Here is a 19,227-nt window from a genome sequence, read left to right as displayed (position 1 = left end):
GCTGGATGCAAAAGCAGGGTTTGGGGTGGAGGCTGACAGCTCGCAACCCCCCCATGTAATAACCTCGTGACTCCCTGAGGGGTCCCAACCCCCAGTTTGAGAACCCCTGAGCTAAAGGATATGAGAGCAAAACTTGCTGGCTCAGCAAATGTGTATATATATTTTTCCTCTGTAGTCTTATGTAAAGAATGTGACTTTCGAGCCCATCCCCCTCCTCTGACTGTACCACTGCCTCCAAGTTACTGGGGTGGCTGGCAAACTGCATAACCTGATATTCATGTTTGTATAAAAATACCTCCCTGTTGAATGATAAATGCTTGCTACTCTCAGTGAGTTAATAAAGAAAAGTTTTGGCTGCTTTAGCTAAAACGCTTTGCTTTGCTTGCAAGGTCATGCCCAATAAGTTCCCCGAACTTTGAACCACATCTGAGAAGTGAGATAAACAAGGCAAGTATAAATACCAGAGAGCAGCAGCTGCTGAGGCTGTTTACTTCTGCAAAGCAGAGTTAAGCAGAGCAGCCAAGGAAAGGGGAAAAGGGGTAAGTGTATTGTTTTGCTATAAAATACCTTTGTGATTTCTAGTTTTGCAAAGTGTTCCTTTGTTTCTTTGGTTCTAGAGGTTGATTGGGGAGCTAGAAAGTTCCATTTAAAACCAATTTAAATGGCTTTAAAAAAATTGAAATATAGAAGAAAGTGTAATTCAAAACAAAACTTATTTCCAGTCTGTGGGGCTTGGCAAGCTATTGCTGGGTATTGTGTGCCAACACTGCAGAATGCTAAATTCATGGAACAATCCAGGCATGTCTTGCAGTTTTGTACATGTCTGCAAGAGAGTCTCTTGAAAGGGATGCAGTTGTCCAAGTGTGTGCAGAGACCTAGAATGAAATTCTGCCTCCAGTGAAGTCAGTGGTTCCATAATTTCATCCCTAAAGTATTTTACCAGATTCCTTCTACAGAATTGGAGGAAAGAAAAGTCAGGAAATATGGGGGCTGACAATACGGCTGGTTTGCAGCAGTTTCGTCTGTCTGCACGAGATCGGTAATACAAAACTTTCCTTGTATTGGAATGCTCTGAGGTTGATGAAAACGTATATTATTTATATGTGTTTCATGTGTTATGTATGTTACATCATAGAGCATAACTGTGTGTCTGATCAGATTCTGTTGTGAAAGGGGCTGTGGGATGTCCAATACAATCCCGCAGTCTGTGAGGGGGAAAAGAGTAGGTTTTCAGTTTCTTTCCTAGATAATGTGTGCTGTCTAAACACAATGAGCCAAAAGGTGTTATGTTAATGTATCACTGGGAGAAAAAGAGGTTTTACAATATTTTTACATTTTATAATGATCAGAAATATAAGATGCTCTGGGTGCAGGCAGGAGGTTTTGAGAGATTTAGGGAATCCTGAAACTTGGGATTTTTCATTTCCTTTTCTTTGTTGCTCAGTTGTCTCTAGTGTCTTCCTTCTTTAGAGCTTTTCCTGGCTAAGGTCCAAATGTGAAAAAGATTCTTTTAAAAATTCTTCTAAATTTATTCTGCTCCCAGTTTGTATAGTATTTGCTATGGGCCAACATATACCCCTGGGGCAACTACTTTGAAGTCAATAGAATTGCACCCCAGATTGATTTGGACCAATGATCCAGATCTCCACATAGTGTAAATTGGCATAGCACCATTGACGTCAATGCACAAATAAGTCAAAAACAGCAGAATTGGAGTCAGTTCTGCAGTCATTAAAATTGCAGTTTGATAAGAAGACGAAATAAGAGTAGGGAACATCTCAATTTGTCTAGTTAATGTAAAGGGTCAGCCAGCTGGTTGGAATACTTAGATTGTCCTGTTTTCAATTAAGAAAATATCAAGATTATCTATTAGTGCTTTCCACGGAATCATAGGAATATTGCCAGTAGCAATAAACATAGTGCGCCACATTCTGAGCTTACTTCCAGTGCTAGCCCCAGAGAGTTAATGGCCTGCTGGTTTTGTTATGAGAATGTCAGCAGCTGGAACTGCTCTGTGCATGTCTCTCATTTCTTTTATTTTCTCTCATTTGCAGCTGAAGCCCAGCCATGTGGGGAGGGGTGGGTCTGGCCCTCGTTCTCTGTCTCCTCCCAGGAGGAGGGACAGAAAACCAGGGTTCAAGTACCCATTGTAAAGAACCCCCAGGATGGCAAATCGAGGAGACCAACCCAATGCAGAATTCTAGGGGCTCAGTGACAGTGGTAGCACTCCTCCAAGCTAGCTGATACTTGTGCCTGCTGCAGGCTTCCAGGTAAGGACATTTCTCTCTTCCAAGTATATCTGAAAACAGGATGGAGCAGTTTTAAAAACTCAGCAATTTAATTACAACACGTGTGCAAAGCTTTTATATGATAGATAGATATGGTCAAGTATTTATGGCTTCTTCATCTGCTTGTGTACCAAACAGGACCTGTGACAGGTGCAGCTCCATTGACTGAGTTCCTAGATGGACAAATCTGTGCCTGTGACTCAGATTCTTAAATCACTGCCTCAGTATTCATTGGTAGATGAAGCAACCATTTAAAGCCTTGCCATCTTCCAATTACCACCATATAAATATAAATAACAACCAAATCTTCCTTAATAAAACCAAAAACAAAACAGATCTTTAAGATCTTAGGCCACACAAATGCAAATGAACCCTAGCAAACCCAGCAGAAACAATTCCTCCAGCGCTATACTCCCACTAAGACAGGGGTTCTCAAATTGGAGGTCATGACCCCTCAGGGGGGTCACAAGGTTATTACAGGAGAAGGGAGGCCATGAGCTGTCAGCCTCTACCCCAGACCTGCGTTGTCTCCAGCATTTATAAAGGTGTTAAATATAAAAAAAGTGTTTTTAATATATTGTGGAGTCACACTCATAGGCTTGCTGTGTTAAAGGGGTCACCAATACAAAAGTTTGAGAACCACTGCACTAAGATGTGATTTAGGATCTGATCCAGCAGGGTCTTCCAAGCATCACTCATTACCAAGAGTAGTCCCTAGATCAGTAATGGTAAACAAACTAATACAAAAGAAAATGGCAATACCTTTGGAAGCTATCAGCCAGACTGGCTACTCTTTAAGGGCTTGATCCTATTCTTATTGCAAAACCAGTCCCTAAGAGAAAGATCTATCTGAAATCTGAAAGAAGCTTAAGTTGAGTCTTGTGGGGTGCGGTTTTCAAATGTGCTTATGCCCTCAGGTGCCTTTGCAAATCCTGGCCCAAACATTCAAGTACTGTATCTCCATTTCATTTGCAATGCATGGTCAGATTCATCCATTTATGAGAATACCTTTCCATCAGCGTTAAGGCTATCATCAGAGGGCTTCATTCTCCAGAGCCTTACTCCTGGCGTAGTCATAATTTACACCTGTGGTCATGCCCTTCATTGCTAGAAATCAGACGGTGCTGAATTTCATTGTAAACAGCTGGTTGAAATACAGAATGTTTTCTTGAGTTGATAAAAGAGAAAATACAGGGATGACATGAGATTCACTAGTTCTTTCAAACTGTCACTATCTCTGCCTCCTTAGTTAGTAATTTGGCAGAGATATTGAAGCTGAGTAAAATCGTATTTCTCACATATGTAAAAGACTACCTGAAATAGAGAGATCTTTATGTTTCACTCTCTTTTTTCCATAAGCAGAGGTAAGCTGTACAGTAACTCCTCGCTTAATATTGCAGTTATGTTCCTGTAAAATGTGACTTTAAGCAAAATGATGTTAAGCGAATCCAATTTCCCCATAAGAATTAATGTAAATGTGGGGGTTAGGTTCCAGGGAAATTTTTTTCACCAGACAAAAGACATATATATACACCCATACACACACATATACACACAGTATAAGTTTTAAACAAACAGTTTAATACTGTACATAGCGATGATGATTGTGTAGGTTGTTTGAGGTGGAGGAGTCAGCGGGTGGGATATTTCCCAGGGAATGCCTTGTTGCTAAATGATGAACTAACTTTTGGCTGAGCCCTCAAGCATTAACTCATTGTTGTTAATGTAGCCTTACACACTACAAGGCAGCATGAATGGAGGGAGAGGAGACAGCATGGCAGACAGAGACAGAGACACAGACCCTGTGTGAGAGAGAGATGGGCATTGTTCCTTTAAGTAGGCTGACTTCAATCTAAGTACAGTGTTTTTTTAAGTAGATTAACAAATTGAGACATCAGCTTCTCCCCTCCATCCTGAGCCCTGTCATGTCATCTCCACCCCCATGGAGATGGGGTAAGTGGGGTGCAGGAGCAGGGGGAGGGGGATACCCTGATATTAGCCCCCCACTTCCCCCCCTCCCTGCAGAGCAAGCAGGAGGCTCCCGGAAGCAGCTCCAAGGCAGAGGGCAGGACCAGCACATGGCAGTGTGGGGAGGGACAACTGAACTGCGGGAATTGATAACCTGCTGGGCGGCTGCTGCACAGGGAACTTAGGGAAGCGGGGAGCTGATGGGGGGCTGCCAGTCCACCCTGGTTCCAAGCTCCCACCAGCTAGCTCCAATGGGCTGCTCTTCCTGCAAGCAGTGGACAAAGCAGCAGCTGCCAAACGACGTTATAAGGATCATTCCACAACTTTAAATGAGCATGTTCCCTAACTGATCAGCAATGAAACAACATTAACCAGGATGACTTTAAGTGAGGAGTTACTGTACGTAGAAGCATATATAGGATGGATACTCTTTATTCAAGATGAATAATCTTTATTCAAATTCTAATGGAAAAAGACACATAAAAGCTGGTATTTTTAATGTATTTTTCCCTGTGTGAGTAAGGGTCCACTTGAAGGAGATAGGCCAAGGATTCCAGAGACTGTCTCTTTACATGTTCATACAGTACCTACCACCATGGAGCTGGGGCCTGTGGACCCTGCCAGCAGGGCTGGCTTTAGCAAGTGCAGGGCCTGATTCATACTCACCCAGCAGCACTCCGAGTCTACGGCGGCACTTTGGCAGCGGGTCCTTCACTCACTCTGGGTCTTGGGTGGCACTCAAGGACCTGCCGCTGAAATTTTAATAGAGTAAAATTTTAATAGAGTAAAAATTAAAAAGGCCGCCGGCGCGGGGCCCTCTTAAGCGCAGGGCTCTATTTGGGGGAATTGGGCGAATCGGCCTAAAGCCAGCCCTGCCTGCCAGAATACAAAAAAATCAACAGCAGCAACAGTCAGACAATTCTTTTGGATGGAATCAAGCCCCTGCTTATAACTTGGATTCCTATTGCAGTTATGAAATCACTTTGAGTTGAAAACTGACAGAGCTGGTTTCACAGCCTGACACTTTTAAACCCCTTCTATAGGCTGTTGAAACGAATTTGCTTATCCTGTAATTCTTGAAGAAGATCATTAGTAACACAACCTCATCCTGCTTAAGTTCTATTTCCCCCTTTTGTTCCAACGGCTACCATATCCTTTTTCTGACTTATTGAGTAGCTTTTGTATCATCCAAAAGAGTGGGAGAGTTAGCAGCCCTTCGTTGTAGGTACCCTTTCTAGATCATCTATAGTGAGGCACTGTTTCGGCTGTGTTTGGACTGTACATGCACTCAGATGTCACATCAGTATTTGGCCTATAATCAATTATCACTCAGATTAAATATCTAAATCTATATCAGTAAAAGAAATAAAGGAATTGAAATGAAAAGATCAATTAAAAGAATGCATCTGCTTTACCTATGTATGTAAAATATATTAAAGAATAGGATGCTGTATCATTTAGCTACACTGTGTACTCTTATAGGATCCAATCCTAGGCATAATACAAAGGACAATAATGACAATGTCAACGCACCGATTGATTTTAATGATCCTGCTTGAAATCAATGATTGCAATGGAAGAACTGGAATTATTAGCTCTCAGATAAATCAAGGCAAATCATTGATCCTTAAAGCAAATGTCCATTTAAAAAACATTCTTTTTATTTCTCAAGAAAAAAGATGATTCTTGCCTGATTAATGGTCTTTTTCTTTTAAAATCTCCACTAGATTGGAAGACCTGAGAGTAAAGTTAGAGAATGAAGGATTGGTCAATATCTCATACATGGTGGTTAATCATCAAGGAATACATTCCCAACTGAAAATTCACACACTGAAGGAGAAGGTATCGGAGAATATTACTGTATACCAGCAAAGTGAGACTCAAACTGATGTTTGGACTACCTTAAATGGAAACAAAGATGATTTTCTTATCTATGACAGGTCTGTATATAAAGGAGAAATTAGGAAATGATTTATATTAATTTACAGTGTTGTATTTTGTAACCCAACACAATGAGTATTTTCTCATTTGCTTGCCAAAAGCCCTTTATCTTATAATAAGTGCATCATATTCTGCTTTTCTAAATGCCATTAAGTAAAATAAAGTCTTTTTCACCTTTTACAGTCAGAGAATAACTAATATGGACCAAATTTTGCTGTTATTTAAATCAGTGCAAATCTTGAATAGCTTCATTTTTTTTCAGTGCAGTTACTCTGATGAGTAACTGAGAGCAGAATGTGGTTCTAGGATTCCAATCACACTTGCTCATTTTTTATATTCATGCAATACTAGGACATCTGATTCTGAGTCTGATTTACACAGAAAAGTTATTTAGCATATTTAATCTGAGCCTAAAAGGCTGTTTGTGTGAGAAAAGGAGAGGTAAATCCATTTAGACATTTGTGGGTTTATTGAGTAGAAAGAAAATATTTGTGTTGCTTACATAGGGTATTTTTTTTTTAAAGAAATAACTATATAGATGAGTTAACAGTATCGTAGCTCAATGTCCTTATCTACGGCCAAATCTTGGAGCATAGAGCAAAGTCCAAATAAACATATTTTCCTCATGTGAAAACACCGTAGGTTTGATGAACTAAACCTCAGCCCCATCTGAGTACACTGTCTGTGCCTTTTCATGCAGCGTGGAAAAAAGAAGCAGGTGTAACTCACGGCTCCTATCTACATATGGAGTTTTCACCCAGCGCAGTGTATGGATGCACCGACTACACCCCTAGCTTGTCCACAGTCCCTCCCTCTGGGAAGTTGTGAGGACTAGCTGCAATGATCTTTTTCCTGGAGAGGAACGTGTGCATGGTGTTTTGGCTGCTGTTGTCATCGCCACCGCCATGTATCAGATTGACAACTGCGTTTGTCTTGTTGTTAAGAGCATTCCTAGGATGTGATCCATAGTCTTTATTCAAGCAGAGCTGGGTGTAAGGAAGAGTTCCTTTATTACAGAATTAAGTTTACATTTGCAATATGTTGAAACTGCACATTATATTTAAATTGTAAACATTTGAGGACAGGGAGCGTCTGTCTGTTCTGTGTTTGTGGGGTCCTGGTCCATGACTAGGGCTCCTGGGCAGTACAGTAACACAAATAATAACCGTAATAGATATTTTCTGGTTTTTTGTATAACTGTAAATCTCGTTCTCTTGTTAGGTGTGGGCGTCTGGTGTATCATCTTGGTCTGCCTTATAGCTTCCTGACTTTCCCATATGTGGAAGACTCTATTAAGATTGCATACTGTGAATACAAGTGTGGAAATTGCTCTTATATGGTATTTTCCTAATTTTATTCTTTTATATATATAACATATTGGAAGGGGAAAGTGAGACCAACTGACGTTTAAAGGAACTATTTGTACCTGATTAATCCCAAAAGCCATTGTTCACCAACCTGGCCATTTTATGGCTCCTCGATTATTAAGTAATTTGTTACATATTTTTCAAAATGGATCAACTTGAGCTCAGAAAAGATTGAAATATGAGGGCTAAATTGCTGCCCTTGTTTAAAAATGTGAATCATTTTGAGAAATCTAAATCCTGGCTTGGCTGCCAATTCCAGTTACTTAGCTGTGTGTATAATCAGCGAACAAAGCCAACAGAGTTCTGAGATTCTCTTGTCTTTCTAGTTAGTGTGACTCATTCTCTAGACACTTCCTAACTTTTGAAATGATCATTAATACCTCTGTAAACTATAAAATGTCACATTTTACTTATTTTGAGCACTTTTGAATTTGCCTTTGGGCCTGATCTTGGTCCTGCTGAAACCAATGATAGTTTTACTGTTGAATTGTATGGATGAAAACCTAGCTTTATTGAAGTCAGTGGCAATTAGGTTGGATGTGTGATTTGTACATATTGGGTGAAATCCTGGTCTAAGTGAAGTCATTGACTTTAATGAGGCCAGGAAATTGCCCATTAACCTTAGTGATTTGCTGGTATGCGTAATGCAACCAGCTGATAGGCAGTGGAAGGGCCAGTGCCTATTCTTCTCATCTAGGGAATATGATGCCAACCAATGGGCCGTGCAATTGGGCCGTATCAGAGTGAAATAACTGCCACCAGTTAATTATAGTGAATTTGAAAAATTCACAAGAACAGTGAAAATTAACTAAGAGGAAGCATTTAGCATGTTATAATATGTTAGACTGCTTACTGCATTTACTAGTACTGACCACAAAAATCCCTTTCTGCTTTTGTTTTCTTGTCTTACTGCTTTTCCCTAGTCCACTTGATGAGCCGTGAAGGTATGCCTACACTGCAGCTGGGAGAATGCTTCCCAGCTCAGGCAGACAGAAATATACTAGTTTTGCTCAAGCTAGCATGCTAAAAATAGCAGCGTAACCAGGGGTAGCATGGGCAGCGACTTGGGCTAGCCGCCTGAATACATACTCAGGGAGTTCAGGCAGGTTTGTACTCAAGCAATCTTAAATTTATAACTTTGCTAGACACCAAAAATCATGGTCTTAGAGACACTGGATGTATGGCTTATTACAAACAATCTGTAACCCACTAACCCTCATGTTTTTTGTCCTATTACTGCAAAGGTGTTAACAGGCCACTTCACATTGAATGGTCTGATACAGTATGTGTTAACTACTTATGCCAAACAATCTATTCCACTTTGTGTTTAGCTGTGACACTCTGGGTATGTCTACACTGCACAGTAAGCCCAGGATTCAAACTCAGGCTCAAGCTTAACCCAGTTCTGTCTACACACAACTCTTGCTAATCCAGGACTCGGAGCCAGGGGTTGAATGGTCCAAGCTTGAATCAAGCCAGGACCCACGGTTCAAGCCCTACTGCTTTTCAGCCGCACTGGACTAGTGCTCTGGGAGTCTGCCAAAAGTATTCCACAATTCCCAGGCCAACTTTCTTTTTCAACAGCCAAAACAAGTTTGGTGGATCATCAAGTTTTGCCAGACTGCACCATGAACAAAGGGTCAGAGCAGCCACATTTTGGGAGGGCATTAGGAAGTCTGGGATATGGGTGGTTTGACTTGGACCCACATCATGCAGTATAAATGCTGGAGCCCCAGGTTGGGACCCACATCTCCGATAATAGTCCACTGAAACAGTATTATTAGATGTTAATGACATTAAGTCATTACTAAAATGGGCTGGTTTCAAATCAATGACCTTGTGAAAAAGAGAGAGGTTTCATATTCTGTTACTAGTCAGCTGAGCCATTCAGTTTTCTCAGCTTCATTTTTTTAAATTGCTGAATTACTCTGTTTCATGTGAATATGAACCTGGCAGCACCAAGCAGCTTGATAACAGAAGTGAATTTCTTTCTTAAACCTCATGTCCTTCACAAATTTCTGAAATAATATTTTGCAGGTTACAAATAAAGGAGCTTCTCTTTAGCTTAGCTGGAAATCTAAATACAACTTTAGCCATATGGCCTAGTGTACATAGTTTCTCTGCTGGCATAGTTATTTAGGACTAAACTGTGCCATTAAGACACAGTCTGAAGTAAGTGGCAGAGTATAAGCACCTGGGGAACATAGGGAGACACTGTGCCTCAGAGAAAGCCTTCAGAGGCATAATCCCTCCCCGCTCCCCTTTTGCAGTGGGGGGCAGCAATTGATGATACACTTTGAGATGCTGAAAAATTCCCCCAGCCAACTGACCTGCGTCTCCTTCTCCATGTCAACTTACACCTGGTGAGAGCATCTTTTGCATAGTTCCAGCATTCCCTTGGAGTGCTGGGAGCTGCAGTGCAGGTTGCCCTACTACAACAAAATCTAGCCTTTAATTTGTTCATGTTACAGTCATGGCTTTTAAAAACATATTTAAAAAGGATAACTTGAACAAAAATACCTAAGCAATGACAATATTTAATGTCTTGATTTGATTAAGTCTTTGTTTTCAGTTACTGTAATAATGCCATAAGTTAACTGAGATTTTAAAACTAACCCTGTTTACTTCAGATGGGTGCATTTTTATCGTATGAATTTACATTTTCCAGACACCAGTTGTTGAAGATATATGCAAAAACATATCTCAGACAGCCAATAAAAAGCCGGCTGAAGAAGCACCAAAGCCACACGATCGCCATTCACACCACCACAATCAACATAGACATCATGGACACAGACACCACCACCAGGAAGGGGACCAGCTTTCAGAAGATCAAAATCAACAGGATTCTGCTCAAGCTCCAAGAAATCATTCCCACCAGGGCAGTCAACGTCATAACAGGGTTGTGGGTCGTAATAGACAGGGTCAGAAAGGTAGTCAACCAAATGTAGAAACTGCCCCACAAAGAGAAGTGGGGAAAGTTCCTACAAAAGTTAAGAGGCCTTGAAAAAAAGGAACTGCCAGCTGAAACAAAGAGTTAACCTGAAGCTGGCAGAAAGTGTCACAGTCAACTTCTAGTAGCTGATGTTGACACTGCCGACACCTGTTGTTTGAAGAATCAGGAAATGCAGCCACCTGACACTGTCAGGGAGAACTCCCATCTTCCTGCAGGTGACATGGCCAGCTGTTAGCAGAGAACATCACTGAATCTTGACAGTGACGTCTGCCCACAGCTGCTTGACGTTCACCAGCAGCAAGGGAGCATGAAACATCTGACACCTGACAGTGAGAAGGAAAGACAGGAAACTGAGCATGAAAAACAAACTAAACATTTTAACATCAGGAAAGATCCCCTCAATTTGAATGCATTTAATTCTAACACAACTTGTAATAACAAACTTCAAACTTCTCAGATTAATACCCTAGATAGGAAATGGAAAAGCATAGAAAAGTTAAAATATAACACTGAAAACATTTTGTTGTGTGTTACAATACCATCAGTAGAGGGTTATTTTGGAGGTGGGGGTTAAAAAGTAAAATTAACTAAGCCATAGTTTGTTTTTTCACTGCTAGTTGAAGGGTGTCTACAGTATTTGGTTAATTTGTCTTTCTTGTTTCTCTCCTAATATTCTGCTTGCATTAGTGAGGACAGAAGCATAAACTATAACCTAGGGGCTTCTGTTGGATATTTAGCAACCAAGAATAGAAGAAAGCCAGAAAAGACATTCTAATCATGTTTTTTTACTTATTTCTGAAGAATGAAATATTAAAAAGTTAATTTTTTCTCAACTAAAAAAGGAGCTATGAAAGTGATCCAATCATGTTGTTTTTGATACATATGAAAGTTTATTCAAGAGCATCTTGCTATAACAATGTTTTATTTCATCTGTAAGCCATATGCCAAAAATTGCATTGTTCAAAAATAATTGTTTTTGTACTTTTTGATATCTTATAGTTTAAGGACCAGATCCTGTATCAGACTCCATTAGCAAGGACACCTGTACCTTTGTGAAGCTCTACTGAAGGCAATAGGATTCTGCATGGGCACAGGGGGCAGTGTTAGTAGATCTTAATGTGGAATCAGGGCATGAAACAAGGTTATGAATCAAATTCAATCCTGGTATAAACAAACACAGCTCTCACTGAATTGCGTCTATTTATGCCAGGGTTAAATTTAGCCATATATATAGATTATTAATGTAACTTACTAATGAAACTTGTATAATGTCTCTCTTGGTGTAGTTATACTTACACTTTGACTATCTAAACTATTCTGAAAATAACGTAGTGTTTAATTTGAAGGATCATGGAAGACAGAAAAGAGAATAGAGGTGAATGCTTTGAAAGCACATGCCATAGTTAATGAGGGTTTAATAGGGAAACTGTGTCTCCTACAAAACCTGAATCCTTTAATGGTGAATGCTAATAAGCAAGAAAGCAGTACTGAATATAAGGAGAAAATAGATGTATGATATATTTGATAAGGGAGTTTTCAATAAAAAATAGATGGCATTCCAGAGTTGCCTTATATTTTCTTTTCACTTTCAATAGCTTGTGCTATTGCATTTATAATATATTTTTCAGTTGTATTAAGTCAAGAAACCATTTCAGTAGTGCATGTTCAAAGTTATTCTCAAAACCGCCTCCGTTTGAGGAGGGAATCTGGGCCACTGCTGAGTCGTTGCTCTAAATCTCTAATAGTGCTACGGAGAATTTCAATTTCCTTGTTTTTTTCCTCCTGGAGATGCTGAAGTTTCTATAGAAAAAAATAAATAAATGTTTTGGTAATTAAAATGTAGAACTGAAATACAGCATAGGTGTATCAACACAACTTGCTGCTACTAATGAAATTATCCTAAGTACAATAATGAGAACATCATAATATTGTATTTTACAAGGATAATTCTCACAAAATCCTCTTTGACAGTCTAAGGACCCTAATCTAGAAAAGCACATGCACAGTGCACATGTTTAACTTTAAGCACATGAGTACTGCCACTGAAGTCAATAGGACTATTCAAGGTAAAGTTAAGCATGTGCTTAAGTGCTTTGTTGGTACATGGCCAATATGAAATCCCACAGTCCTCACCTTATGCTGGAATAAAAGCAATAGTTGATATTTGATTGTATATGGGTATTATTTTAACAAAACATATTTAAACATCTACAAAAAAATTCAAGCTTATTTGAAGGTTATGTGCAAACAGCAGTAACATTAAATCCCTGAAGCAAGGGATCATGCATATACTTAAAAAAAACCACCGGGTGCTTTGTTTAACATTTTCAAAGTTTATTATTATTATGTACACTTTAAGATCTATAATAATAAAATAGTAAATCCTCAACCCTATCCCTTGACCTCCATAAGCTGGTACCAGAAGGATTCTGTGGTGACATCATCATACTGGAAAAAGCATAATCAATGAAAGCTGGAAGGCCATGGTGGGGCTGCACATCGTGCATAGCTGCCAACATGTGATAGCTATAGACAGGAATATTTAGGGCTCAATCCAAACCCTATTGAAGTTAATAGTTAATAAAAAGATAGTCAGCAGACTTCATTAGGTTTTGGATCAGGCCCTTAGTTGGGGGATGCACACTGCAATCAAATCCACTGGTTGTTGCTTCCTCCTTCTGGACAGTTTTCCAGGATACTGGTGGTTTGTTTGAGGCAAATTATGCCTCTTTTTGGAACCTCCACTGAACACACTGGGATTGTACAGGTGTAACTGATGACAGACTCTGTCCCCCAGAATCTTTAGTGCTGAGAATGACACATGAGCTGGAAGGATCACAGCTTCACTTTCAGATACATAGAAAAATCATTGTTTTACTTGGTAAATGAGCAATATGGTTTGGAGCCATGGTGGCACAATAAACAAGAAGTGGCATATTGCCAATTTTACAAAGTCACTTTTCAAAGCATATCATACAGAAACACCTGCTAGACACTCTATATAAACACATGGTTGCAACAGTATTTGCAACCCATAGACATTTTTAGGAAAAAGCTATTAAAACACATACCCTTCTGTAGATGTTTTGAGGCAAGACAGTGGTATCTGGGTATGATTTTGTTGTTTTATTCTGAAGTCTTGCTAATTTAGCATTGAACTGAAACAAAAGGAAAGGACAAAAATCCCTAATATTTACACTGACCCAATAGAAGAAAACATTATTCACCAAGGGCAAGTCATGCTTGACTAACCTGATTGCCTTCTATGATGAGATAACTGGCTCTGTGGATATGGGGAAAGCGGTGGATGTGATACACCTTGACTTTAGCAAAGCTTTTGATATGGTCTCTCACAGTATTTTTGCCAGCAAGTTAAAAAAGTATGGATTGGATGCATGGACTATAAGGTGGAGAGAAAGCTGGCTATATTGTCGGGGTCAATGGGTAGTGATCAACAGCTCGATGTCTAGATGGCAGCTGATATCAAGCAGTGTGCCCAAAGGATCAGTCCTGGGGCTGGTTTTGTTCAGCATCTTTATTAATCTGGATAATGGGATGAACTGCACCATCAGCAAGTTCGCAGATAACACTAAACTGTGGGGAGAGGTAGATATGCTGGAAGGTAAGGATAGGGTCCAGAGTGACCTAGATAAATTGGAGGATTGAGCCCAAAGTAATCTGATGAGGTTCAACAAGGACAAGTGTGGAGTTCTGCACTTAGGATGGAAGAATCCCAAGCACCACTACAGGTTGGAGACCAACTGGCTAAGCAGCAGCTCTGCAGAAAAGGACATGGGAATTACAGTGGACAAGAAGTTGGATATGAATCATCAGCAGTGTGCCCTTGTTGCCAAGAAGGCCAATGGCATATTGGGCTGTATTAGTAGGAGCACTGCCAGCAGATTGAGGGAAGTGATTATTCCCCTCTATTTGGCACTGGTGAGGCCACACCTGGAGTATTGCATCCAGTTTTGGTCCCATCCCCCGCACTACAGAAGGGATGTGGACAAATTGGAGAGAGTCCAGCAGAGGGCAATGAAAATGATTAGGGGGGTGGGGCACATGATTTATGAGGAGAGGCTGAGGGAACTGGGCTTATTTAGTCTGCACAAGAGAAGAGTGAGGGGGGATTTGATAGCAGATTTCAATCACCTGAAGGGGGGTTCCAAAGAGGATGGAGCTAGGCTGTTCTCAGTGGTGGCAGATGACAGAACGAGAAGCAATGGTCTCAAGTTGCAGTGGGGGAAGTCTAGGTTGGATATTAGGAAACACTATTTCACTAGGAGGGTTGTGAAGCACTGGAATGGGTTACCTAGGGAGCTGGTAAAATCTCTGTCCTTAGAGGTTTTTAAGGCCCAGCTTGACAAAGCTTTGGCTGGGATGATTTAGTTGGTGTTGGTCCTGCTTTGAGCAGAGGATTGAACTAGGTGACCTCCTGAGGTCTCTTCCAACCCTAATATTATATGATTCTATGATTATTTTAATAAAAATAGGCATAATTTCCACATGTATTTTGTACCTTAAAATTAAAACTGGCAGGGAGATCCAATTATTTAATTAGAAATGCAACTACTTAGTTTTTTAAAATTAAAAATTAATAAGATTACAAGTTGACAGTGTCCCTTTAAAAATATTGGCCCAAGTCCTTGATTCTGGTGATTCAAAGGGGCCATAATATTAGTTTGCCAACCAGCTGAGGATTTTCCCCAACTGTAGGGAGTGTGCCTGGGCAAAAGAAGGCATTGCATACTCTTAATTAAACCAGCCCCAAGTTTGGGTCCTGAGGAGAGCTCATCCCAACCAGAGGTTCATGCCCTATTTATTTTCTTTAACATTTAGAGAATTTGAAATCTTTGCTTAGTTTTTCAGTAGCAATGCCGTGGCTTTAAAACCTCAGACGTTAAATAAAGCTTCAGTTCTGAAGCTTACAGTACGTATGCAGCATTCCTCTGAAATCAGTGGGTGCTGCCAGTGCATTGCTGGATCAGGGCCTCAAGCTCTCAACATTTTAAAGTAAAGACATCTTCCAAATATTACAGGAACTATAAACATTTGAAAAAATAAGCAAAAAACAAAAGCATTTTTTTTCATCCCTCTAGGTACTAAAAATATATATAGGACAAAATTTTCTGAGAGGGCATAACAGATGTACTTAAAACAATATTACCTTTCTCAAAAACAACATAATAGGTTATATTATTCTTAAAATACAGACATATCCCCCATTTGTTAATGGCAGTTAGTTACACATGTACATGGAGGAGAGAACAGATCTCAACATTTTTTGTACTGGTCAACTTCTGAAGGCTTATCCTCAGCTCAGATGAAGCTCATTGATTTATGACAATTTACACCACCTGTGGACCTGCCTCTTTAAATTATAAAACTGTGAGGATCCAAATTACATTAGTAAGTGCTTATCTCAACCCTTTTCTTTACATAGAATCTTCTAAGTCTATCCAAAGTGCATGTCTATTTGGTCTTTAAACCTAAAACTTACGAAACCCTCTCTTCCCAGTAGTGCATACCTCTATCTGCAGTTTGATTATCTCATTCTGTTTCTCTTTATCTAGAGTTCTCAGCTGTCTGGTTAAGTCTAATATTGTCAGCTCTTTTTTCTCTAGCTTTTCTTTATGCTCTTCTTCTTTTAGTTCAACTGATAATAAAATAATAATATAAAATTGTAATTATCAAGAACATTAATTTTATTAACTGATTAAACTTCAAAACCAGCAGAAGCTGTAATGTAAAAAATTCCTGAACCAACTAAAAACACAAATTGAAAAAAGGGGAACATTAACATACTAAAAATGTATTGTTCTTTGTTTAGAATGAAAAAATGGTTATTTTAAATGTCTAATGGATCCCCAAATAACTGACTGACTATTTCAAAGCCACTATCATGATTTTGGCCTGACTTTGTTGTTCCAGACTCATAATCAGGTGCAATCTGGTCACCACAATGGAGGCCACGGCATGTGCTGAAAACATCAAAGCAATCCCTGGTTGCACTAGCTATGAATGCTGAAGCCACTGAGATTTTTTTTTAACTCCAAACCTAACCTCAATGATTTCTTAGCCTTTTTTCTTGGCAGTCTGGCTGCCAAATTGTTAGTCCATGCCAGTTCTGCTCTTGCAAAACACATTGCTGCAGAAACCCTCAGAGAGGAAGAAACAGCCTCAAATGTATGGTGCAATGATATATCCATTCTGTGGTCATTAGGTTCTTTCAGGTAAAAAATTCCTTTCAGTTGGGGTAGCAATGTCTTTGACTAGTGCTGAAACTGCCCTGTCCATTTTGGGAAAAGAGACACAATCTGGTTTGCTACAGTTTGTGTTGTAGAATATTTTGGCACACCTGGATAATCTCATACACTCTGCTGGTGTTTCCCATTCAGACTTAATTACTTTTTGCAAAATGATATCAAGGGGAATGTGTGGTTCAGATTTTGAACTGGTTTGTAATTTCTATAGCAGCCCTCTTCTTCCTCCTTAGAATTGTTTCTAATGAGCTCATCAGAAAACGAGGGTGAAAATGAATTAAATGATGATGAAGAAGAACCAGATGCTTAAAAAATATATTCCCTTTATTATGGTTTTTCTTTCCATGTACGAAAACTTTGAGCAGAGCCTTTAGTTCTGGGTCCTTCTGGGGATGCATCAGTGGAACTTCTATCCCAAGAAGAACAGGGCAGTTTTCTTCAAAGTTTCTGAAGTAATTTCTTGATTTCCCCTTTCCCCCCTCTTTATAATTTGACTTCTTAAGGGAGGTGGGGACTGGGGACCCGAGTCAGATGAGGAATCCTGGAAACCTCTTCTGCTATCAGGAATCTTTTTATCTTTGTCTTTTTGAAAGTGGACAGAAAGCCTGTAAGGGGACACTGCAGCTGCTGTCTGGGGCTCACAAGATGGTGGCCTCTGAGGTAAAGGTGCTTTTTGCGTCAAATCCAAGAACTCCCTAGCCCAAAAGGAAATTTCTTCCTGAGGAGAAGACTGAGTCCCTTCTTCTCTGCTTCATGGAGTGATGGTAAGACCTGAGCCATGGGACGACACACACCCAGAATGGTCTCACTGGCCACTCCTGACTCTCTGGTGGATTCACTGGCTTATGGTTTCCTATGCCGGGCTGCTGCCCTTTAACGTAACTGCCTCTGGTGGCTAAAGTGCTCTCTTCATTTTTCTGCCACTCATTGAGACATTTGTGGTCTGACTGTCAGACCCCTCCCTCACTGGTGGGCAACTCCTGGGGAACTGGCTCTGGAGTTGGCGTAAGGCAGCCAAAGTGAAATCTTTCTGAGAAGATGAGGCAGCTGGGTTGCACAAGGCACAACCTTCTTCTGCATCCTCTGGCAGGGACACAGCATAGGAGAAACACAGCCTTGGTCTCCCTCCACCATCCTCCTACCCTATAACCTGAACAGTCAGGGCAGGGGGAGGCACTGTGCTAATTCCAGGCAGGCAACAACCGACCACCTTAAGTTTTTTTTTTTAAATTCTCTCTCTTGCAGCAAGTACTGGATTCCCCACCCTGCCCGTAGGGAGACAAAGCAAAGCAAAACTGAGGAGGTCCTCTCTGGAAAGTGGGATTGGGGCTCGTCCCTTGTCCCCAGTTCAGTGCTTTGATTCTGCCCCCTATAGCTACAGATAGGCGATGATGACCCACACTAAGGAGCTGTGAACCTAGCCTTGAGAAAGGATAATAGTTACCGTTGCTATATAAAGAGAGAGTTCAATATTTTACAAGTAATACATTTCAAATTAAACAAATAAATATAATCTGATGTGAAGTGGAACTCACCCTTACCCCTTATTGTAGGCAGGAATATCTTTTCAATATCTATAGAATCTTTGCTTTTACATTATCTACAAAAAGGTCTCAAACAGGTATAAAATGTGCTACCTATAAGTTTCCTGAATAATATGAAACAGTGAAAAAGAGATACAGAACATATATAACCAGCTGGTGATTTTGATTTGGATATATCATATCTCAGCATCATTAAAGCATAGTGCAGCATTCAGAAAACTTACATTCTCTTCTCATGTCACAGTGAACCTTTGTTAATTCCAGCTTGCATTCTTCCTCTTTGTTTTTAATTTCTGTCACAAGTTTGTCAATTTGATTCTTATATTCCTGTGAATTTAAACATGTGAGTACTTGAATTTAAAGTTAAGTGCCTTTAAAGGAAAGCACATGTTTAAATACAATCTGGCTGGATTGAGCCAGAGTGCTCAGTGCCTTAAAAGACCTACCCCTGGGTCTCCAAAACATCACCTCTTATCTGTACTGCTCTGACCTTTAATCAGCTGCTTAGCTGCAAGATCAGCTTCAGAAAAAGAGCAATGATAAGATAAATGGAAAGTATAATCCAGTTCAGCCACAGCTCTTTCAGGAATGATTCATAGATTCCAAAGCCAAAAGGGACCATTGTGAACACCTAGTCTGATCACCTAGTGATCACCTGCTGTATACAGAGGCCATAGAATTTCCACAAAGTTTAATACCATGTCCCTGAGAATATGAACTGTAAATCATTGCTTGAGATGCTCCAATCAAAGGAAATATATTGCTTTGAATACAGACTGACCAGTCATATCTCACCTGTTCATGAGCCTTTAATTTCTTTTCCAAGAGATGACTATTATTCTTCAGCCTTTCATTTTCATCTGTACAAATAAAATATTGTAACAGATGGTATTGATGAGA

General features: G+C 40.0%; 2 protein-coding genes across 2 annotated transcripts in view; one reads left to right on the top strand and one right to left on the bottom strand.

Moving 5' to 3' along the window:
- Positions 1-422: 422 nt before the first annotated feature.
- SELENOP (selenoprotein P) lies at positions 423-12,081 on the top strand. The gene is made up of 5 exons (XM_050947110.1): positions 423-539; positions 2,055-2,270; positions 5,984-6,196; positions 7,419-7,536; positions 10,233-12,081. Exons 2-5 carry the CDS (start codon positions 2,068-2,070, stop codon positions 10,590-10,592), a joined length of 894 nt encoding a protein of 297 aa, XP_050803067.1. The 5' UTR covers positions 423-539; positions 2,055-2,067; the 3' UTR covers positions 10,593-12,081.
- Positions 12,082-12,197: 116 nt separating this feature from the next.
- The window catches only part of CCDC152 (coiled-coil domain containing 152), a 33,118-nt gene continuing 26,088 nt past the window's right edge, over positions 12,198-19,227 (bottom strand). The window contains exons 4-8 of the mRNA XM_050947167.1: positions 19,123-19,187; positions 18,552-18,654; positions 16,049-16,176; positions 13,592-13,678; positions 12,198-12,320 (exon numbers count right to left, since the gene is read on the bottom strand). Of these exons, the coding sequence (XP_050803124.1) occupies positions 12,198-12,320; positions 13,592-13,678; positions 16,049-16,176; positions 18,552-18,654; positions 19,123-19,187 (506 nt within the window). The remainder of the gene's footprint in view (positions 12,321-13,591; positions 13,679-16,048; positions 16,177-18,551; positions 18,655-19,122; positions 19,188-19,227) is intronic.

Source organism: Gopherus flavomarginatus, chromosome 3, assembly GCF_025201925.1.
Source record: "Gopherus flavomarginatus isolate rGopFla2 chromosome 3, rGopFla2.mat.asm, whole genome shotgun sequence".
Classification (NCBI taxonomy): domain Eukaryota; kingdom Metazoa; phylum Chordata; order Testudines; family Testudinidae; genus Gopherus; species Gopherus flavomarginatus.
The sequence above is the reverse complement of the archived record's forward strand: the minus strand, read 5'-3'. Positions and strand labels throughout refer to the sequence as shown.